The sequence below is a fragment of the Dasypus novemcinctus genome, chromosome 6 (assembly GCF_030445035.2).
Source record: "Dasypus novemcinctus isolate mDasNov1 chromosome 6, mDasNov1.1.hap2, whole genome shotgun sequence".
Lineage (NCBI taxonomy): Eukaryota > Metazoa > Chordata > Mammalia > Cingulata > Dasypodidae > Dasypus > Dasypus novemcinctus.
In genome coordinates, this window is record NC_080678.1 from 92,914,208 (window position 1) to 92,939,721 (window position 25,514).

The following is a 25,514-nucleotide window of genomic DNA, read 5'->3' on the forward strand; positions in this document are numbered from 1 at the left end:
CTTATATCTAATGATTCATATGCTGAAGATTTTGACCTGAGCATGCCAATTTATAGTTCCTGGGTTTCTGAATGAATAAATATGAAAGAACTCTCTCCTCCCAGGCTACACAATAAACAAAGTAATCATCAAATATCTATTATATGTTACCTAGCAGAGGAAGGAAGAGTAAAAGAGATGTACTTCTTTTGGGGATATCAAAATCTATGGGGAAAAAAAAGCCTTAGGCAAGAAACACATCTTGTCAAGTATCAAAATTTATGACCAAATTTTAATGTCTTAAAATGCCAGCCATTAATTGTACAGGATTAATATAATCAAAAGATATTTCATGAAGAGAATAGAAAACATGAGCTCAAACCTAAAAAGTGTATAAACCAACAAAAACAAGAACTTAGCAATAGGACTACTATATGCCAGGTATTGTTTTAAGCACTTTTCATACATTGGTTCATTTAACTATGGACAGGCAAGACACACTAGAATAAGAAGTGTAAATAAGGGGAGGAACAGTATGTTTGAGAGACATCAAGAAGATTTTACCAAACAGAATTGAGCTGAAATTTCAGACACCAGAGAAAAATTAATTTAGGCAGGCAAAATGGGGCCATATTTGATACTCATCTAACAGGAATTTAAATTTGACGTGTTAGGTATTAGGGGCAGTCATAGGCTTACCCTGTCAGGCTAGTCACACAGAAGCTTTAAAGTCTAATTCATATTATACATTAGAGGAATCAAAACATAAACGTAAGTATATGGATCTGCTTGTGAGTGATGTCAGGTGAAAGTGAGATTCTGAAGGATTTTGAAGTCAGTTTACAAAGGTGAAACAAGAACTGCAAGAGAATGGCAGAGATGGAAGATTTAAAGGGATTTTCATTTTTGTCAGTTAAAGTACTTCTAATTAATAGAAACCTAGTAAGTAAATAGGATGTGAGAAGAATTTACAATTTGTGAGATATAATTTTACTTCTCAGCTTTTGCTTTGTTGAAAATGTAGGAATCAGAGCCCAGGAGGAATTTACTGTAGGAAGGAATAGTAAGGGGCTCCAGAGCAAAGGGGACAAATAAGATAGTGACATAATTTGGGAGTAACAGGCTTCAAGTCTTGTAAATTTATGAATCACTGAAGAGGTATTATAAAGAGAGACAAACAGAAGGTAGATGAGATGATTTCTTCCATCCACTAGATGTTATTTGACAATTATGAGCCAAGCTTTGTTCCAGGCACAGAGTATAGAGTTCTAAGCATGGCAGTCAAGATGTGAACAAGCACTGAGGGAAGAAGGGTCAAAGAAGCTAATGGTTAATCCTCCAATCCAAGGGAGGAGAGATGAAGGAGACAGAAAAGCTTAAAGGAAATTCTGGCGCTCAATATGACTGCAGGGATTAAGGAAAGGTTGGGAAAAGTCCCTATGGTTCAGAAAACAAACTATTTCACAGAGAAAGAGCATGAGAGAGCAGAAGGTAACACAGGAGATGAGATCTACTGGAAGTCAGATCTTGGAATAACAGAATATAATCACCACCACCTCCACTCTCTCTCTGCCCATATTTTAACATTTGATACCCAAAAAGTCATGCATGCCACACATGTGTATATTATGAAGTATAAAAATCAAATAAAAAATGATGCAAAATTTAAAAATTGTTAAAAAGAGGAATAAAACACAAAAAGAAAAAGGAAAAAATGAAAAAAGAAAATCAAATAACGAACCCACAATTCACTTAATAATGTTACCAATATCCTCCAATCTACATGCGAACGCCTATCCTATCCCCCAACCCAGAAGAAACCCTATTAAAATCAGTGATTTAGCATACTATTGCTTTTTGTTTTAATATACATATTGTTTTCCTATATGTATTTTTGAACTTCATTAATATGGAATCATACCATATGTATATTTCTAGAATTGCTTTTTTTTTTAACCAGGAAGTCCCAGGGATCGAACCTGGGACCTCCATATGGTAAAAGGGAGCGCAATTGCTTGAGCCACAGCTCCTTCCCTAAAATTGCCTTTTTAAAAAATATTTTTATTGTCTTTTTTTAAAGGTACATACATCGCACAAAATGTTATATTAAAAAATATGAGGTCCTAATATACCCCACTCCCCACCTTTCCACACTCCTTCCACATTAACAACCTCTTTCATCAGTGTGGCACATTCACTGCATTTGATGAATACATTTTGGAGCACTGCCACACAGCATGAATTATAGTTTATATTGTAATTTACACTCCCTCCCAGTCCATTCAGTGGGTTATGGCAGGATATATAACGTTCTGCATCTGTCCCTGAAATATTACTCAGGACAACTCCAAGTCCCAAAAATGCCCCCATATTATATCTCTTTTTCCCAGACAGCCAAAGTAGAAACAAACCCAGGTAGAGATGCTCCTGAGGGCTATGGAGACACACAGGTCCTATGGTCATGGCAGATGGCTCTGGAGTTCAGTGTCTTTTCAGTGGGCCCTACTTTGGAATTTGTGCTCCTGAGTGTGATGGAGTTGGACTCAGAAGTGACCTCTCTACACACATCTCTTCTGTCACTTTTACTGAACCTGTGGTTGGTGCTGGGGTTGGTGTATACTCAGGAGACTTGAATCTCTGTACTGTCCATGTGCCAGCTGGGCTCTGAGCCTCTGAAGAGCTGCACCACCTACTCTCCAGTTTGTAGGACTTACCTAGAATTGCTTTTTATTTTTTTTTAAGTAGAAACTTTTTCTTTAATGATTAGTGCATATTTTAACAGCAATGGTGAGAATGGAAAATCACCTTTTCAGTCACAATTATATTTGGTGTTTTTCCCTTTAAGCATAGCATTCATTCTTAGAGGGTATATTCATTGCTTAAACATTTACTGATAAGTTATTATGTCTGGTTTGCTTTTAACCAACTATTTTTTTTATAGATTGTTTTTTAATAAAACTTTTTAAATTAAAGTTAATAGATCACATAGAACATTACATTTAAAAAAACTTGAGGTTCTCATATAACCTACACCCCACCCCTCACCCCCATCATTTTTGTAAATTGTATTTTTTGAAGATAAATACATCACAAAAAAGGATACGTTATAAAAAATTATGAGGTTCCCATATATCCCCATCCTCCCTAGAATTGCTTTTTAATGCAACATTTTATTTCAGAGCCATTCACACTGTTGCAGCACACAGCATGGATATACTATAATATAGTCATCAACCATTCTATAAGTAGTCATTCACCAGGGAACCTGTTATTTGTCATTACAATGACGCCTCAGATCTGTTTTTACATATTTCCTGGTATCTCCAGCATATACACCTAGAAGCATAATTGCTGAGTCAGAGGGAATGGGCAGGCTCAGCATCATATGGGAAGCAGGACTGTTTTCAAAGTGGTTGTATGCCAAGCTTATGCAACAGTTTCTGGTGCATTTGGTATTCTAAGACTTCTTAATGTTTGTCCTTTTGAGATTGTCTCACTGCAGTCTCAGTTTGTGTTGCCTTGATCACAGTAAAGTTGGGCATTTTCTTATACAGTCATTATTAACATTCATGTTTCCTTCAAATAGAAATGCCTACTGTTTTTCGATGGATTACTTGACTCCTTATTAATTGCTCATTCAATAAATATTTACATTAAGTGCCTAGCTCATTTCAAGCATTGTTCTCGGTACTGCATATATATCACTGAACTAACTCAGACAATTTTCAGACAAGAGAATAATATAGTATATGAGACTGTTTTGCTCACTAAAGAGAAAAACAAAGCAGTCAAAAGGAAACATGGATTGACTGAGCCGAGGACTGCAATTTTAAATGGGATTGTTAAGGAAGTATAACTTTTTTTGTATTTCACATTTTAAAGCTTTCATATTTACTTGCTAATACAGCTGGTATTACTGTTTGTTTATGGACTACTTGGAATTTGATGACATTTTTAATTTCACTTTTCCTAACAGTATTTACTGAGCAATGCTGACATTCCTCATTTTCTGTCACAATCAGTTCAGCTATAACACTAGTTTTGAAAGTACTTATTTGTTTTAAAACAACTGATATATTAGGAACAACTTGAGCATAACTCAAATTCTGCATTTGCTTATGCAGGATTTCATCTTCAGAAAACACTAGGTGAACACAGAAAACTGCACCAAGCTGAACAGAGCCCCAAAGGAATACATAAAACGTACACATGCACACATGTCAAACATCTCAGTTAACTGAATTATGAACTACATGCATCCATGTATGGTGTTAAAACTTGGTCTGATTTCAGATAATCCTCTACCAGTTCAAAAAAATTTGCAATCCTTTCAATACATACTACCACCAGCAATGGGAAGATCTCTTTAAAGGTAAATATTTTTCATGCTATTATGTATACCTTAAACATTTAACAAGTGTAAAACTCTGCTGCCACTTTTATTAAGTTTCCAATCTTTTTTTTAATGTGTCACTGAAATTTCTGACACTTTTCTCTCTCACCTCATTTCTCCAAATAAGCTATCTGGTTTTTACTGCACAATTTTGAAAAGCACAGCAAATTTTAAGAATGCATATGACATGTTATAGCAAAACTGACTATACCAAGTTTCCGATGTGCAGGTCCCTCTGGCTTGTGATTCTGCCCCACACATCAGTGCAGACAAGTCATTGTCTTAGAATGATATCCACAAAAATGTCAGAGTAGAAAAGGCCAAGGGTCCATCCCTCCACAAAAACAGTGAATAAATAGGTAAACACGATCAGAATCAACTTCATCAGAGCTCTAGAACTAGTCCAAGGTCTATAGCAACTAGGCAAAGGTTAATTAAGAATCTGGATAGGCAACTATAACAAATCTACCATAGTTATGAAAGATGTTGTTAATGGGGGAAAGTGGGGGGGGGGTGGCATATGTGGGAATCCCCTATACTTTTGATGTAACATTTATGTAACCTAAAGCTTCTTTTTAAAAAAAATGGTAGGGGGAGTCTTTAAAAAAAAGAATCTTGATAGGAAAGCTTTGTGGCAGAAAGATTAGATCAGAGTTAAATGAAACAGAGAACAGAAAAATAGTTGGTTCTTTGAAAACATCAATAAAATATATGAGGCAAGTGGACTTGGCCCAGTGGTCAGGGCATCCATCTACCACATGGGAGGTCCGTGGTTCAAACCCCGGGCGTCCTTGACCCGTGTGAGCTGGCCCATGCGCAGTGCCGATGCATGCGGAGTGCCGTGCCTCACAGGGGTGTCCCCCGTGAAGGGGAGCCCCACGCGCAAGGAGTGCGCCCTGTAAGGAGAGCCGCCCAGCGTGAAAGAAAGTGCAGCCTGCCCAGGAATGGTGCCGCACACACGGAGAACTGACACAGCAAGATGACGCAACAAAAAGAGACACAGATTCCTGTGCCACTGACAACAGAAGCGGACAAAGAAGAACACACAGTAAACAGACAAAGAGAACAGACACTGGGGGGTGGGGGGAGAGAAATTTTTAAAAAAAAGAAACACAGATTCCCGGTGCCACTGATAAGGATAGAAGCGGTCACAGAAGAACACACAGCAAATGGACACAGAGAGCAGACAACTGGTGGGGGGCGGGTTGAGAAGTAAATAAAAAATAAAAAAAAAAAGCAGGGATGCTTTAAAAAAATAAAATAAAATATATGAACATTTACCTAAAATGACTAAGAAAAAAGATAAAAGACTCAAATATCTAAAATCAGGAATGAAAATGGGGCATTACTACTGACTTTCCAGAAATAAAAGAATAATATGAAAATACTATGAACAATTTTAGGCCAACAAAGTAGACAACCTAGATGAAATCAACAAATTCCTAGAAAGATACAAATTAACAAAATGAACTCAAGAAAATAAAAAATAGAAATAGATCTTTACTAAGTAAAGAGATTGACTGGTAATCAAAAATATTCAACAAAAAAAGCCCAGGAACAAATAGCTTTACTGGTGAATTCTAGGAACATGTAATTAACATCAGTCCTCTTCTTTTTCCCAAAAATAGAGGCACAAACACTTCCCAACTCATTGAGGTTAGCATTATCCTAATACCAAAGGCAGACAAAAATATCACAAGAAATCCACAGACCAATATCCCTTATAAAGTTATATGCAAAGATTTTCAACAAAATATTAGCAAACCAAATCCAGCAGTATAGAAAAATGAGGATAAATAAGGAAACAGAGAGTTTGAAAAATATGATAAATGAACTAGATTTAACAGACATTTATAAAATATTATACCCCAAACAGCAGTATAACATTTTTCTCAATAAAGTTTAAAAGACTGGAATTATAAAAAGCACTTTTTCTGATCATAATGGAATGAAGCTGGAAATCAAAAGTGGACAGAAAAAGGGAAAATTCACATATATATGGAGATTAAGCAGCACACTCTTAAATAATCAGTGGGTCAAAGAAGAAATTGCAAGGGAAATCAGTAAATGTCTTGAGACATGAAAATGTTAACACAACGTCAAACTTCTGGTATACAACAAAGGCAGTGCTGAGAGGAAAATTGATAGCCCTCAATGTTTACATTTTAAAAAAACCCAAAGAGCTAAAAACGAAGACCTAACTGCATACCTAAAGGAACTGGGAAATGAACAGCAGATTAATCCCAAACCAAGACAAAGGGGGAAAAAATAAAGAGCAGAACAGAAATAAATGATATTGAGAACGATGACAACAACAATAAAGAAAAAGAATCGACAAACCAAAAGTTGGTTTGAGATCAACAAAATCAACAAACCCTTAGCTAGACTGACAAAAAAAGAGATAACATCCAAATAAATAAAATTAGAAATGAGACAGGGAACATTACCACTGATCCCACAGAAATAAGAAAGATCATAAGAGGATACTACTAACAACTCTACGCCAACAAACCAGCTAACAAAGACAAAATGGACAAGCTCCCAGAAACACACCAACAACCTACAATGACCATAAAAGAAATATAAGACCTCAGTGAATCAATCACAAGAAAAAAAATCTCCCAAAATTGAAAAGCCCAGGACCAGAAGACTTCATAGGTGAATTCTACCAGGCATTCAAGGTAATCTACTACCATTTTACTCAAGCTCTTACAAAAAATTGAACAGGAAGGCATGCTACCAAACTCATTCTCTGAAGCCAACATCACCCTAATACCAAAATCAGATAAAGATACTACAAAAAAAAGAACATTACAGGCCAGTTTCTCTAATGAATATAAAGCAAAAATCTTCAAAAAAATACTTGCACACCAAATCCAAAAGCGCATTTAAAGAACTATATATCATAAGTGGGTTTTATCCCAGATATAAAAGGGTGGCTCAACACAAGAAAATCAATTAGTTTTATTACCACATTAATAAAGAAGAAAAATCACATGATCCTCTCAATTGATGCAGAAAAGTCATTTAACAAAATACAGCACTTATTTACTTATTTTATTTATACAGCATCATTTTTTACAAAAATACTCCAAAATATAGGAATAGAAGGAAGCTTTCTAAATACTGTAAAGTGCATAAAAGAAAAACCCACAACTAGCATTGTACTCAAATGGTGAATGACTAAAAGCTTTCCTGTATAGATTGGGAACAAAACAAGGATGTCCCCTGTCACCACTGATATTCAATATTGTGTTAGAGGTTATAGCTAGAGCAATTAAGCCAGAAAAAGAGATAAAAGGCACCCAAATGGGAAAGGAGGAAGTAAAACTTTCATTATTTACTAATGATATGATCCTATATCTTAAAAATTCTGAAAAATCCACAACAAAGCTACTAGAATTAATTATCAAGTTCAGCAAAGTGGCAGCATATGAGATTAACATGCAAAAATATATAGCACTTCTATATACTATGATGAGCAATCAGTAAAAGTCAGTAAAAAATTTCCATTTATAATAGCAACTCAAAGAATCAAATATTAAAAATAAACTTATCTGAGGACATAAAAGGCCTGTATTCAGAAAACTACAAAATATTGCTAAAAGAAACCAAAAAACTAAATAAATGGAAGGACATTCCATGTTCATGGACTGGAAGACCAAATATCATCAAGCTGTAAATTCTGCCCAAACTTATTTCCAGATTCAACACAGTCCCAATAAAATTCCCAATGGCTTTTATTGCAGGAATGGAAAAGTCAATTATCAACTTTATTTGGAAGGGTAAGGGGCTCCAAATAGCTAAAAATATCTTTAAAAAGAAGAATGAAGTTGGAGGACTCTCACTTCCTGACTTTAAATCGCATTACTCAGCTACAGTGGTTAAAAACAAACAAAAAAACAAAAAACCCAGCGTGGTACTGGCATAAAGACAGACAGACTGACCAATGCAACTGAATTGAGAACTCAGAAATAGACCTCACATCTATAGTCAAGTGATTTTTGAAAGGCTGTTAAGCACATCCAGCTGGGCCAGATCAGTCTATTCAATTAATGGTGCTGGGAGAACTGGAGAGTCATATCCAAAAGAAAGAAAGAGAATCCTATCTCACACCTTATACAAAAATTAACTCAAAATGGATCAAGGAACTAAAAATAAAAGCTACACCATAAAACTCCTAGAATAAAATGTAGGTAAACATCTTCAGGATCTTGTGGTAGGCAGTAGTTTCTTAAACCTTAAACCCAAAACACAAGCAATGAAAGAAAAAGTAAATGGGACCTCATCAAAATTAAACACTTTTATGCTTCAAAAGACTTTGACAAGAAGGTAAAAAGGCAGCCCACTTAATGCGATAAAGTATCTGGAAACCACATATCTGATAAGGGTTTGATTTTCATGCCTTATAAAGAGATCATACAACTCAACAATAAAAGGGCAAGTAATCCAGTTATAAAATGGGCACAAGACTTAAATAGGCATTTTTCCAAAGAGGAAATATAAATCACAAAAAGCACATGAAAAAAATGTTCAATACCACTAGATATTAGGGTAATGCAAATCAAAACCACAGTGAGATGTCATCTCCCAACTCATATATGGCCATTAATTTTAAAAAATGGAAAACAAGTGCTGAAGAGGATGTGGAGAAACAGGAACACTCCTTCACTGGAATACAGAATGTTGCAGCTTCTGTGGAAGTTAGTTTGGCAGGGCCTCAAGAAGCTGGATATAGAACTGCCATATGATTCAGAAATCTCATTACTAGGAATATATTCAGAAAAACTGAAAGCAAGTTATGTGAACTGACATTTGCACACTGATGTTCATAGCAATATTCTATGCACATGAACAACTATCAGTTGTTTATTAGCTAAACAAAATGTGGTATATGTATACAACGGAATATTATTCAACTGTAAGGAGAAATGAAATTGGGATGCTTATGAGAACATAGATGAAACTTGAAGACATTATGTTGAGTGAAATAAGCCAGACACAAAAGGAGAAATATTGTATGGTCTCACTAATGTGAACTAAATAATGAGTAAACTCACAGTGGTAAACTCTAGAACATAGGTTACGAGGAGAGAGAATGTGGGTTGAGAATGGGAGCTGATGCTTAATGTATGTAGACTTTTTAGTAAGGTTTCTTGTAAAAGTGTAGAAATGAATAGAATTGATGGTAACATATTACAGTGGGCATAACAAACACTGATGTTTTATAAATGTGATTGTGACTGAAAGAGTAGTCTGTGAACATAAATGTCGATTGAAAGGAAGGTAGAAATAATCTAGGGAATGTATAACAGTGATTTCAGTGGTAGGTGAAGACTGAGGTTAATAGTATTAAATGTAACAAATGTTCTTCATTTACAAAGTTAAGAATAGGGTGATACACAGGAAAATTATAACAAATATAACTTCTGGACAATAGTTAACAGTACTACTGTATTATTTTTGCAGCAATGGCAAAGAAGATATTATTTCAATACTAAGGGACAATAGGGGGTAGGCAATTTTTCCTTTTGGAGTAATGAAAACATTCTAAAATTGACTGAGGTGATCACAGCACAACTCTGATGAAAATGAGAGCCACTGAGTGTACAATCTGAATGGACTGTACAAAGCATGAGACTGTATCACACAAGGAATTCTGTAGTAGAAAATGGATTGTAGTTAACAAAACAAATATGAGAACATTCTCTCATGAACTATAACAAACTTATACCACTAGTACAGGGTGTTAATAATCAGGTGGGGGGAGTGAATGTGGCTCAAGCGATTGGCACCCGCCTCCCACGTGGGAGGTCCAAGGTTCAGTTCCCAGTGCCTCCTGAAGAAAAAAAACAATGAGTAGACAATGAGCAAAAACAACAACAACAAGCAGACAATAAAGAAAAACAATGAGCAAAAAGACCAGGGAGCCATCTTGGTGTAGGGGGGAGGGGAGGGAATAAAATAAAATAAAATTTACTTAAATAATAATAATAATCACGTGGGTTGGGGGAGAATATAACAAATCTAAGATATGGGCTATAGTTACTAGTAATATTCTGATGATATTCTTTCACAGTTTGTAAAAAATATTTCACAACAATGCAAAGTTTTGGTGGTGGGGTGATATTTGGGAGCACTGTATGGTGCTATGCATGTTTGTTTTATAAGTTCACAACTTTTATTATACTGTATATGCTTATGGTTTATGTATGCTCATGCATGAATGATCTACTTCAATAGAATTTTATTTAAAAACTACTATATATCATGACCAGAAATACAAAGGTGGTCCAACCTATGCAAGTCTATCAGTGTAATATACCATGTTAATAGAATTAAGGGGGAAAACACATGACCATGTCAATTGATATATAAAAAGCATTTAACAAAATCCAATAACCTTTTATGATAAAATCACTTCACAAATTTGGGAAAGAAGGAAACTTCCTTAACATGATAAAGGGCTTCTATGAAAAACCCACAGCCAACAACATAATTATGGTAAAAGACTAAAAGCTTTTCCACAAAGATCAGGGATAAGCAAGGATGCTTTCACCATTTCTATTCAACACTGTACCCGAAGTTATAGCCAGGGACATTAGGCAAGACAAACAAATAAAAGGCATCTAAACTGGAAAGGAAGAAGCTAATCTATCTCTATTCACAGATGACATGATTACATATTTAGAAAATCCTAAAAAAAATCCACAAAAATTCTATTAGAGCTAGTAAACAAATTCAGCATAGGTGCAAGATACAAGAACAACATTTAAAAATCAGTTGTATTCCTACACACCAGCAATGGAAAATCCAAAATGAAATTAAGAGAACAATTCCATTTATAACAGCATCCAGAGATTAAAAATATTAGGAATAAATCCAACTAGTGAGGTGTGAAGACTTACACTCAGAAAAGACAAGGTATAAAATGGCAGTATTCCCAAAATTGACCTCAGATTCAATGAAATCCCTATCAAAATCCCAAATGCCTGTTTTTCAGACATGGAAACACTAAGCCTAAAATTAATACAAAATTGCAAGGAACCCTGAATAGCCAACACAATCTCAAAAAAGAAAAAAAAAAGTGGTATTGGCATAAAGATAAACATATCAATCAATGAAATAGAACTGCGAATCCAGAAATAAACCCACAAGTAAAGAATTATTCTTAGAACAAATGGGTTGAGGTATTTGGATATCCACTTGTAAAAGAATGAAATTGGACCACTACCTCATACCATATACAAAAACTAACTCAAAGTGGATCAAAGACCTATTATAATATAAATATAATGTAATATAAAAGCTAAGAATATAAACCTCTCAGAAGAAAACACATGGGTAAATCTTCATGACCTCAGTTCAGCAATGGCTTCTTATATACGACACCAAAAACTTAAGCAATGAAAGAAACAATAGATAAATTTGACTTTATCAAAATTATACTTTTCTTCATGGAAAGCACACTATCAAGAAAGTGAAATGACAACCTCGAGAATGGGAGAAAATATCTGCAAATCATATTTCTAATAAGAGGCTAGTACCCAGAATATATACAAAACCAATTAAAACTCAAAAACAAAAAGACAAATAACCCAACTTAAAAATGAGCAAAAACATGACTAAGATTCTAAACACCATTTTTCATTAGGGAAAAGCAAATAACCACATTGAGATACCACTGCACACCCAACAGGACAAATGGCTATAATAAAATAATTTTTTAAAGTGGAAAGAAACAAGTGTTGGTGAGGATGGGGAGAAATTGGAACCCTCATGTGTACATTGCTGGTAGGCAGATGAAATGGTGTAAACACTGTGGGAAACAATTTGGCAGTTCCTCACCCAGTTAAACACAGAATTGCCAATGGTCCAGCAATTCCACTCCTACGTATAAAGTGAAAACTGGTGTTCAACCAATAGTTTGTACATGAATGTCCACAGCAACACGTGGAAACAATACAAATGCCCAACAGATGAATGGATAAACACAACGTGGTACATCCATACAATGAAATACTTTCCAGCCATAAAAAAGGATGAAGTACTGGTATATGCCAAAACATGGATAAACTTTAAAAACATTATCTAGATGAAAGAACTTGGTCACAAAAGGCCAGATATTGTATGATACCATTTATATGAAATCTCCAGAAGAGAAAATCCATACAGAGAGAACAGATTAGTGGCTGCCAGGAAATGGGGGAAGAGGGAGCTGGAGAATGACTGCTTGATGGGTATGATATTTGGGGGGGGCGGGGGGTTAGTTCAACATATTCTGGAATTAGATAGCATTGATGGTTGCACAACACTGTGAACGTACTATAAATCACTAAATTATATACTTCAAAATGGCTAAAATGTTAAATTTTATGCTAGTGAATTTTACTTCAATTAAGAAATTCAAATTCTTAACTGCTGAAGCATTAAAATAAATCTTGACATATTTCTTGCTTCTTATTTTTATTTCATACAAATTTTAGAACGCTCACATTACATGGTAACAACTAACAAATTAAATCCCAAACAAAACAAAACAAAACATGGTGGTTTGAATTACACTGAATCTACAGGTAAATTTAAGAGTGGACTTGTCATTACAACATGTGCTTTATCTCCATATTTAGATTTCCTTTAAGATAAGTTTTCCCTATTTTCTCCATTAAAGGTCTTGCTATTGTAAATAGTTTAAATTTCGCTGAACTGGGTTTTCTAAAGATTATTGGTGCTTAAAAATGTAACAGATCATATCAATTGATCTTTATTAAGCCAACTTGCTATATGCTCATACTGTTTTTAATCATTTGTCTACAGATTCCTTTATTTTTTCATAAGAATAACCATAATATCTGTAAATGAGCTTGATTTTCCATTGTTGTAAAACACTTTTATTAATTTCATTTTTGGCTTATTACTCTGGGTAGGATTCCCCCAAAACTATTAAATACAAGTAGTGAGAGTAGAGATCAGATTTTTCTGATGTCTGATTTGAGATCCTGTCTCTCTTTTTAAGACTGAAGAAGTTCCCTTCTATTCTATTTTAGTAGACATTTTTATTAAAAATGGATATTGATTTTTACCAGTTTTACTTACATTAAGATGACAGGGGTTTTATTATTTAAAGTATTAATGAGGTAAATTACAATCAAATACTAACTCATGTTAAAGTACCTTACATTGATAGGGTGGAGCCTCCTTGATCATGCTTTATTATCTTTTTATTTCTTAACTCATTATTAGATAAAATTTCCTGTTTGAGATTAATTTTGGAATCTTCCACTCTTGTTCTTACCTTGTAAGATTTTTGTATAAGATTATACTTATTTCAAAGTAAGTTCTGGATAGTGTTTATTCTCTTATTCTAATCACTTGAAGAATTCACGTGATATTAAAATTATCTAATTCTTGAAAATATGGTAGACCTTCCCAGGAAACAATCTTATAATATTGTATCCTTTCTGGAAAGATTTCTGAACAACTGATTCAATTCCTAAAACATTTTAGCTTTGTATTGTTTTTTTCCTAGAAGTTTTCCACGCTAAGTTTTCAAATTTAATAACATGATGGTGTTCAGAACAGCGGCTGAGCACCTGCTTTGCATGTATGAGGTCCTGGATTCAAAACCCAGTACCTCCTAAAAAAAAAAAAAAAAAAAAAAGAAGTTATTAGGAAAGCACATGTAGCTTCCCATATACAGGATCCCAGGTTCAATACCAAGGACTTCCTGGAAAAAAAAAATTCTATTATGACACATTTTTAAATAAAAACAAAAGCACAGTAAATAGGATAAAGAATGCCCATGAACCCCTCACCTACTTTCAACCATTGTCTACATTTTGTTATCTGTGCTTCATCTATCAATCCCCCAACACACAAACACACATTTGTTGCTGGGAACATATTAAAGCAAATCTTATCCAATTCATCCCAAATACCACAGCATACATGAGAGAATGTGAGTTGAATAGAATAAATTCACCAATATTTATTAAAATTATTCTTACCGGCTAGAACACAAACATGATCGATTATACATTTTGTAATTCTTTTAAATATTATTGAATACAGAGTTCTGTATACACTCACTGTTTTAGGATTAACAACTTGTACTTGAAATTTCCTAGACTTTTATTAAAGAATTTTATTTTTTATTTATCAATAGTTGAGAGGGGGATGTACTGCAATCTCCCATGCTAATGGTATACTTAGCAATTTCATTATGTAATTCTATCAAGTTTTATTTGCACCTATCATTTTGGGTCTAATTATCTATCCCAATAGGGATTCTTGACTTAAACCAATTTTATCTGATATTCATATAGATAACTCAATTGTTTTCCTTAGTATTGAGGAAACTCAATACTCAATAGTATTGAGGAAACTTAGTAAACTCTGTATGTTTACTCCTTTTGTATTCCAATGTTTTGTGTTTAAATGCTTTAAGTGTAATGCACAAAAAGCCAATAGTAATTTTTCTAAACCCAACTGGATAATTTGTGTTTTTTATGGGGCTAATTTGGCCCATTTGTATTTACTGCAATTACTAAATATCTGGAGTTGTTACCTATATTTTTCATATAGCTTCTATTTGTTCTATATTTATCATCCTTTACTCCATACTCCTTTAATATTCCTTTTCTATCTGGTCTAATTTCTTTTATAATACTTGGTTTTACTTTCCCATTTTCTTCCCTTTACAAGTTTGGAAGTTATGGGTATTATTTGCAAATTTTTGCATTTACCCATTAAATTTTACTATGTATATGTAAGTTAACAAAAGGAGGGGGAAACGGACGTGGCCCAGTGGTTAAGGGCATCCGTCTACCACATGGGAGGTCCGCGGTTCAAACCCCGGGCCTCCTTGACCCGTGTGGAGGTGGCCCACGCGCAGTGCTGATGCGCGCAAGGAGTGCCCTGCCACGCAGGGGTGTCCCCTGCGTAGGGGAGCCCCACGCGCAAGGAGTGCACCCGTAAGGAGAGCCGCCCAGTGTGAAAGAAAATGCAGCCTGCCCAGGAATGGTGCCGCCCACTCTTCCCATGCCGCTGACGACAACAGAAGCAGACAAAGAAACAAGACGCAGCAAATAGACACAGAGAACAGACAACCGGGGGAGGGAGGGAATTAAATAAATAAATGAATCTTGAATCTTTAAAAAAAAAAAAAAAAAAAAAGGTCTCCAGCAAAATTAAAGGATTTTAGAACAGAATTCTAATTGACCATTAAAGTTCATTGACTTACATGCTGTTTTCTGGTATTTTATTTTTATCCCTTTCAAACCCAGCAGCTATTATTCTACATAATGTTTGTTTAGATTTAGCTACATCCTTACCAATTTCCTCCCAATACTGTTTCTCCACATTGTTTCCAAACTCAATAAATGGTATCTCTGTATAAAAGTAACACTTTTCTTATTCTCCAAAAATAACTTAACAAATCCCATTTGGGGTACACCTTCAAAATATATCCAGAACCCAGCATTTCACATGACCTCCCTAAGTTCGAAGCTAGTGCAGGTCACCATCATCCCACACAGTAAGCACTGCGTATTTTATTGCCGTCTTCTCCCAATCCCACTCCATCCCCTCCGCTGGCATTTTCTCAGAACAGCAGCCAGAAAGGAACATAAATCAGACCATGTCACTTCTTTGCTCAAAACCCTCCAATGCCTAGAATATTCAGAAACCACATGGCTTACATTCTCCTTCACATCGTTGAAACTTTTGTTCTGATATTGACCCCAAAAGGGCCTTCTGAAAACACCTGCTAAAATGGCACACCACATTTCATTTTCCTCCAACACAAGACTATAGAATATGTACCAGCAGGATCATTATATTGCCAACAGGTCTACTATCCTCAGCTCATAGATATAACTAACAAGTAAATTAATAAATGCTCACTTAATAGCTACTGAATGAGTAAATGATATGTAATTAAAAGAAGACAACTAATAAGGAAAGAATATATAAGAAAAAGACCTAAGATGAGAAGCAAAATTTAATTTTTGGAAACATTTAAGAATGGCAAATCTTTTAAAAGTTCATGCAAAAAACAAGAACAGTTAGCCATAAGAGCATTACCTGCAAGTGTGATATCTAAGGAATATGGGTCAATTATTCTCAACCACTTCAAAAATGGTGCCTCTTAAAAAAAAAAGATTCCTAAACAATCTCAAAGGTACGCATCTGAACTGACCCTCTGAAATCTAATGTCACTTGATTTCTAGCTAGTTAGGTACTCAGTAACTCACCTGGGTGGCTCTGGTAGCTTGAGGATTCTTCTAATACCCACAGCTTCTCTCCTTGCTCCAACTTGAAGACCACTTCTGGCTTGGTAATGCAAAATCCTGTGAAGGGAAAAAGACACAGGGCTTGGGCCAGACTCATGCCCTCAGGACCTCTGAAGGAAGAGGATCATACAGCTTCAGGAGTTGTACGACAGGGCCGTCTAAGGCTTTCACTGGGGAGAGGAGACAAACACATTCTTTCTAGTGACAAAAAGGGATCAATCAATCAGCTTATAACTATGGCCCACAGGTCACCTTTGAACCCTAAATTTCAATCCTAAAACTCATCCTCTACAAAGGATCATATATACCAGCAGCTTAAAAAAGAGCCATTTGGAATTGCATAAAACACAACCCCTACCCACTGAGATGAGGTGGCTGTAGTTCTCCAGCATCACGTCCCTGTCCAGGTCCTCTGAGCAGCGTCCAGGTGCTGCCGCTCCTCCTGGGTGAAGCCCACAGTCACGTCCCTGAATGACAATGACCCCTGGAGCAGCACATTCATATTCAATGTAAACTGACTGAAACTGGATTACATACAGTATATGTTTGGTAATTAACACTTGTCACGTTAACTGTTCATAGCTGAAGAGAAACTGCTACATAGAATACATACAACATATAACATAGTATAAGGATTCTGCCAGTGCACTAGTTTTATTTCACATATTTTCACACTAGGTCCTGCCAGTGTGCCACGAATGACATTGACCCCTAGAACAGCACATTCATATTCAATCTAAACTGACTAAAACTGGATAATATACAATATGTTTAGGATCTAACACTTTTCATGTTCACTACTGATAGCAAAAGAGAAAATATCACATGGCACGTCTACTCTGTATTTGTCTGACATGGCATGCTGGGGGAGAACTGGAAATTACAGAAGTATCCCAATCATGTATTAATTTCTTAATTCACACATACACACAAATTCTGTAGTTCCCCAGTGTGCCTAGAACAATCAGTTTCTGGGAATGCGAAGATGAATTTTCAAAAAAATCTTGCTCTTGAAGAGCTCATGATATGATTGAGAGACATATAAAAATAAATATCTGCAATAAAGTATTACAGAAAAATGCTAGAAGTATCTAAAAGATAGATGATGGCAAGTGTTAAGCATGGGAGAGAAGTTTTACGTTCTATTTTGAGACTGGGTTTCTTTAAGGAAAGTAAAGGTTTAAGACTTTACACCTCAATCATGTGTTCTTAGGATTATGGGCCAACAACAAAGCAAAGTCCTGCAAACATTAAAAACACCTGAGGGAAACAGATGTGGCTCAAGCAGGTGGGTGTCTGACTACCACATGAGAGGTCCCGGGTTTGGTTCTGGTGGCCCTTAAAAAGACGACGAGCAGACAGCAAGTGCAAGTAGTGAGGGGGAGAGAAATAAATAAAATTAATCTTTAAATTTAAAAAAAGGGAAGCAGATGTGGCTCAACTGATAGAGTGTCTGCCTATCATATAGGAAGTCCAGGGTTCAAACCCAGGGCCTCCTGGCCCGTGTGGTGAGCTGGCCCACACTCAGTGCTGCCACACAGGAGTGCCATGCCACGCAGGGGCACCCCCTGCATAGGGGAGCCCTACATGCAAGGAGCGCGCCCCTCAAGGAGAGCCACCCTGTGCAAAAACAGCACAGCCTGCCTAAGAGTGGCAACGCATACATGTAGAGCTAACACAGCAAGATGACACAACAAAAAGAGATACAGATTTCCCAGTGCCACTGAGAATGCAAGCAGACACAGAAGAACACACAGCGAATGGATATGAGAGCAGAAAATGGGGCAGGGGGAGAAAAATAAATAAAATAAACCTAAATTAATTAATTTTAAAAACTTGAAAATTTAATGGAATTACAAATAGTTTGTTGGCGAAAGGATCTGAAATGCATTAAGATAAAAATCCTTAAACATAATCAGAAGCAAGAATATGAGTAATTCAGGACCAATTTCTAATGTCTGGAGGTCTGCGAAATATTTATTAAAAGCTACATACACATACCATGAAATTTCTTTTTTTTAAAGACACACACACGTGTTAATAAATATGCTAGTATTTTCTTCCAAAATGCTGACAGATTTTCTTAATTACCACCAGGGTTATCATAAACCCAGTAAGAGGAGGTGCATTTGCAATGACCAAAAAAGTCATTACCTTCTGCCTAGAAGGTAAGAGGTAGAGAGGGCTTGGACATGCTGGGCTTGGAGTGTCTCTGGGAAAAGCAGGGCAGGCTCTCCAGGAGGCAGCTGGAGGGATGCTTCTGGGGCTCAGAACAGAAGCCCAGAATGAAGTTAAGGCCTGGGGAGCCGCCGGCGTCTCAGTGGTAGCTGAAGCCAGCAGTGAGTCAGACGGCTCCCAAGGGAAGAGCCTGTGGGGGCAGAAGAGCAGGTACTGGATCTGAAAGAACCCTCCTCAGGAGCCTGGGAGAAGCCAAGCAGCAAAGAATGAGAAAAAAATTCTCTGAAAGGGAAAACTAAACCCAGGAGAGAAGAGTTTAGTAGGAACCCAAACAGCCACTAGTTCTTCACTTCCAGAAAATGAATAGAAAATGAAGCAGCAGATATTTTAAGAAAACCAAGAGCATAACAATAAGAACTAAGATAATCAAAACTAAACATGTGAGGAGCAGGGCATGTGAGAATCCTCTATAAATTCTTTGTAACATTTATGTAATCTAAGTAGCTTTTAAAAAATTAAAAAATGAAAAGACAAAAAAAAAACAATATGGAAAAAAACATCACCGCAATAAATGGGTAAAAAATGGCTTTTAATTCAACAGGTATTCTTACATATACTGAGAAAAGAGTTTATAAAGAACCAACTTCAACTAAAAGGAATCATCAGAGAGCAAGAAAGAGCTCCCCAAAATTTAAAATCTTGACTGCTGAATTGTGAAAATCAAGGACAAAACTCTCAACTGAAGACCTGAAATAGAATGGATATATATTAAAAACAAACTTTGCAAATCTCCTACAACACAGGACAAAAGACCGAGTCTGCCAAGTCCACACAGGAGGTCCTGGGAGGACTGAGCCTTCTTTTCTGAGCATCTAAAATAGTTAACCATTTTCCAGATCATTAGAAACACTGGTGAAGGGGCACGGCCCACCAAAGACTGAGAGTGAAGTATAAGCTTTGAGAACACCTCCCTTCCCACACCTTACAGCACACCAGCAGGGCTCAGTGCAGTAACAGTGGGTGTCAGCGCAAGGAGCTGCGAGACAGACTCTCTCAACAGGAGTCCCGAAGGAAGTGCAGTCAAGAGGGAAGGAAAAAACAAGGACACTCGAGAAATTTGAAGCCTCTTTCATCTACAGCTATAACAAGTGTTAAACACAGCCAACTCCTGGCCAGAATAACATAAATCCTCATGCTAAAGCCTATTAACCTCAGTTCCCATTACCTAACAGCACATGTCCAGCTTTCAACAAAAAATTTCAACAAATGCCAAAAAGGCAAGCAAAAACATACTCTGAAGATGCAAAGCAATCATCAGAACCAGACTCTGACATGCCACAGATGTTGGAATTATCAGAGAGGAAACAAAGTGACTTGGATGGAAAAAGCAGACAACATTCAAGAACAGATGAATAATATAAACAGAGAGAGAATCTCTGAGAAAAAAATCAACAGGAAATGCTAGAAATAGAAAACACAGTAACTTCAGCCATAAAAAAGGAATGAAGTCTGATACAGGCTACAACAAGGAAGAATCTTTAAAGCATCATTCTATGTGAAATAAACCATGATTCATGATTCCACTTATATGAATAAGCATATTCATAGAGACAAAAAGGAGATTAGAGGTTACCAAGGGGTTGGGGAAAGAGGAATGGAGAGTTCTTGCTTAATGCACAGATTTTCGGTTTATGGTGTTGAAAACGTTTTTTAATGATGTAACATGATAGTAATGTTAGCACAACATTGTAAATGCAATTAATGACACTGAATTGTACACTTAAAAATGGCAACAGGCAAATTTTAAGTGATATATATATATATGCACATTTAAAAATTTTTTAAACACAGTAACAGAAATGAAGACTGCCTACCATGGGCTCATCTGTAGATTCTAAACAACTGAAGAAAGAATCGGAGAACTTGAAATGAACAGAAATTTACAAACTGGGAGAAAAAAAAGCACATAAAAACAGAACAGAACATCCAGGAACTATGAGACAATCAAAAGGTACAACATACATGTAGCTGGATTATTTGAAGTAATAATGGTCAAGAATATTTCAAAAGTAACAACATATCCAGGAAGCACAGAGAACACCAAACAAGATAAATACAAAAGATACACATAAACATGTCCATACAGATCAAAGTCAAACCACAGAAAACCAAAGACAGAACAAATATTGAAAGAAGTCAGAGGAAGTTTAAAAAAAAAAAACCTTACCTACAGAGAAACAAGAACAATAATAATAACAGGCAATGTCTCATCAGAAACCACACAAGAGGAGAATGGAGTGAAATACATAAGAAATGAAAACGACACATTGAAGCATATCTGTATAATTCCAATAAAATCATACAAGCCTCCAGATGAAAAGAACAGGTTGCTCATCAAATAGAGAAATATCCTAGCTTTAGATGTCTCCTCTGCAGTAGTAGAAGGAATAAGATAATGTGATTATGAAAAAGAACTTCAATCCAAGAATCCTCTGCACAAATAGCTTTTCATACAACAGGCCAAAAATAAGATGTGTTCAGACTGCACTCTTGAAAAGTAAATGACCCAGATGACACCAGCAGAGAACCTGAGGTGTTCCTACAAACCAGGAAACAAATCTCAAGCAAGGAGAACATGAAGAGGAGGAGGTGTAGCAAATAGTAAATCTTGTTATAGATAAATGGTTACAACTAAATGGATAATGTTAACACGATTTGAAATGCATAATATAGTATTAAAGAAGAGTAACTGAAACTGAAGAAATTCACCATAAGGGAAAAGATATATATATTAAAAATATGGAAAAATTACTGATATATTAGCAAAATGATATACTAGTAAAAATTAGCAAATTGAAGGAATATGGGGATGGGATGGGATGGGGGACTGAAGCTTTCTAGAGGTTGTCTAAGGAGGTCTGGAAGAGGAGGAGTGGCAACCACAACACTGTGGAACAGCAGGAGAGCATTTAAGTAATCTGGAACATTAATAGATACAGGCTCAGTTATAATAATTATAGGTAGGCTGATAACCATGAAAAATGAAAATCAGAAAATTACCGGGAAACGGACTTGGCCCAGTGGTTAGGGCGTCCGTCTACCACATGGGAGGTCCGCAGTTCAAACCCCGGACCTACTTGACCCGTGTGGAGCTGGCCCATGCACAGTGCTGATGCGCGCAAGGAGTGCGGCCCCACGCAGGGGTGCCCCCCACATAGGGGAGCCCCACACGCAAGGAGTGTGCCCGTAAGGAGAGCCGCCCAGCGTGAAAAGAAAGAGCAGCCTGCCCAGGAATGGCGCCGCCCACACTTCCGTGCAGCTGATGACAACAGAAGCGGACAAAGAAACAAGACGCAGCAAAATAGACACCAAGAACAGACAACTGGGGGAGGGGGGGAGTTAAATAAATAAATAAATCTTTAAAAAAAAAAAGAAAATTACCAAATCAATAGAGAACAAAAAAGAAATGAGAATTCTGAACAAGCCAGAAAAAGTAAAGAAACTGAAAAAGTATAATGGTACAAATTATAGTGTATATGTTATGTTATATTATACTTAAATATAATAGTTAATAAACCAAGACAGAAAGCAAATATACAAATTATCACAGGAAATATGAATGCCTGAATTCCTTATCTGAGACAATCATATTGGTTTTAAAAAACAAAATCCAGCCTAAGTTGTTTTTAAAAAAAGACAAATCTGAAACAGAGATAAAGGTAGAAAATAAAGGAATAGGCAAAATATTTCAGGAAAATGAAAATGCAAATAAAAAATTTTCAGGAAAATGCAAATGCAAATAAAAGGGAAGCAAGCACTTATCTATATCAAAGTGGAACTTGCAGCCTTAACCTTTCCATGATATAAAGACAGATATCATATAATGATAATTAGCAAAATTAAGTCAAAAGGATAAAAGTCATTATTTCTATGAAGCCAAATTTTAAAACAGCAATACAAAATAATTTGATTATAGAAAACAAACTATAGTGAGAGGTTAAGTAGCTCTTTCAATTTATGACAGATCAAGGAGATAAAAACAAGTATACAGGGAAACGGACTTTGGCCCAGTGGTTAGGGCGTCCGCCTACCATATGGGAGGTCCGCGGTTCAAACCCCGGGCCTCCTTGACCCGTGTGGAGCTGGCCATGTGCAGCGCTGATGCGCGCAAGGAGTGCCGTGCCATGCCAGGGTGTCCCCCGCGTGGGGGAGCCCCACGCGCAAGGAGTGCGCCCGTGAGGAAAAAGCCGCCCAGCGTGAAAAGAAAGAGCAGCCTGCCCAGGAATGGCGCCGCCCACACTTCCCGTGCCGCTGACGACAACAGAAGCAGACAAAGAAACAAGACGCAGCAAATAGACACCAAGAACAGACAACCAGGGGAGGGGGGGAAATTAAATAAAATAAATAAATCTTTAAAAAAAAAAAAAAAACAAGTATACAGAGCTATGTGATGAATTATACAAACAGGGATTACCCATTTTGAGGCAGGTTAGTTTAGAGAATGAGGGAAGGTGGCTGAGACCTGCAAAGAACATGGCTGAGAGATACCCCCTCCCCCGCCACCAAAAAGAAACCCTGCTACTAAGAACAAAGCTGCAAAGGCCCTGCCTAGACCCTGGCCACAGGGTTCCATTTGGAACTCTTTCCAGGGTCAAGGGGAAGCCCCAGATAACTCCAAATAAAAAGCCTCATTATTGGTCCCCTGGGGCAATCAACCAGAACAGCAAACTGCTGGGGCCCCTCCTCAACATTAGGAAGGCGGAAGAGGGAAGGTCTTAAAAAGGCCTAACCTGGGGCCCCACAAGCCTGTCTCCCCCTTCCACATGCCCACACCCATGTCTGGGGTTGCCCACTGCTTTTCTTTTCTTGTTTCTTAATAAACTCTTTACTCCCTTGCCTATAACTTGTCCTTAAATTCTTTTATGCGACATAACCAAGAATGCAGAAGGCCAGAACCCACAGCATTCCACTAACAATTTTACTCTTTGTTCAGGAACAATTTGCAAAACTTGATGAGGTAGTAATAATGACACCTAAAATCTAATGGTATTTATTCTATACTAAATATTCTTCTAAATATTTTCAAATTACATAATCTAATAATTTTCACGACAGATCTGTAATATATAGACTAATTTTCCTCAAAATAAAAGACAAGAAAATCAAAGCAAAAAAAAGTTAAGTAACATACCAAAGGTTACCCAACTACCCAACTAAGGAGGGAGGGGTGGATTCAGGAAGGAAACCAGGGCATCTGACAACAAAGCACTTAATCATTTGATCATATTCTGATTACTGAGAAATTTTTTAATGAATTCTAAAATGTAGAAATTTTACAACCTATATCAATTATGTCCTTTAAAATTGAGATGAAAATGATGATTTCACCAAAGATATATACTCATCAATAAAGGAACAGTTCCCTAAATAAAACTTTGGATCTAAGATAAATACCAAATCCAAATTAAGTTGTCTTTACATGACAACGTAAGAGTCACAAATAAAGCTCATTTGTCTAACTCATTTTTTAATTTAAAAAAAAACTGAAAATAATTATTCATTATATATTTATCTAACAGAAATTGGAAAAAAATAAGAAATAAAGGAAAACAGGACAAGATAATGATAAAATCAGTGATGGATTAAAATAAAACAAAAGAAATAAGGAGGAAGACTAAATAAAATTAAAAGCAGTTTGTTGAAATTAGCCCATAAAAGAGAATAAATGTAAACCTATTATCAGTAAGGAAACAAGGTGATAAATTAAAACTTTAAACAGCTTTGAGAAACGACACTTAAAAACCAAACTTTATAAGGGAACGGATATGACTCAAGCAGTTCCCACATGGGAGGTGCCAGGTTTGGTTCCCAGTGTCTCATAAAAACAAAAACAAACAACAAGCAAACAAATGAAGAAAAAAGAAGAAAAAAACAATGCAGGAAAGCCAATGTGGATCAGTGGCTGAATGCCAGCTTCCCACATACAAGGTCCCAGGTTCAGTCCCCGGTCCAAGTACCCCCAAAAAAAATTTTATGAAGAAAATAAAACCATAGAAAATAGAAAAATATCACAATCCTTATTTAAATGTTCATAATATTGGCAGACTACATGTAGGGGTATACTAAAAGAATAGTACAGCATGTCCCATTAGATTATTTTCTCTATGAAAGTGATGAGTTTGTTGTTCACAGCAATATTTCCAACACTATAACTGCCAGTGCTCACTATATGTTCACTGAATAAACTTAATGACCAAATAAGATTTATATCAGGAATGTAAGACTACTGCAACTTATCGGAGATATTAATTTTTTTAAGGAGGTACCAGGGATTGAACCCAGGATCTTGTACATATAAAGCAGGTGCTCAACCACTGGGCTACACCTGCTCCCCAAGGAGATATTAATTAATTCAGTAGTTGTGGCTACAAATAAATATATGAATGTCACTAGCTAATGGGCACTTAGATACATATTTTAAACTAAGGTAGCCAATGATAACTTGGAAACGGAATGAGTATCAGTCAGTTAGGGGTAATGTCAAAAACAGTTAAGTTACTATGAATAAATTCAGTTTTGTTTGAAGACGACATTTGAACAAAGTCCTGAAGGGAGAAGGGAGAAAGGGAGGGAGGGAAGGAAGAACAAGATGGAGGGAGGGAGGCAGGGAA

At 36.3% G+C, this 25,514-nt stretch overlaps 1 protein-coding gene across 1 annotated transcript in view; it reads right to left on the reverse strand.

Moving 5' to 3' along the window:
• The window catches only part of ZNF487 (zinc finger protein 487), a 136,797-nt gene that overhangs the window by 4,643 nt on the left and 106,640 nt on the right, over window positions 1-25,514 (reverse strand). The window contains 3 exon segments of the mRNA XM_058299209.2: window positions 9,975-9,986; window positions 16,627-16,722; window positions 17,024-17,149. Of these exon segments, the coding sequence (XP_058155192.2) occupies window positions 9,975-9,986; window positions 16,627-16,722; window positions 17,024-17,057 (142 nt within the window). The 5' untranslated portion in view covers window positions 17,058-17,149.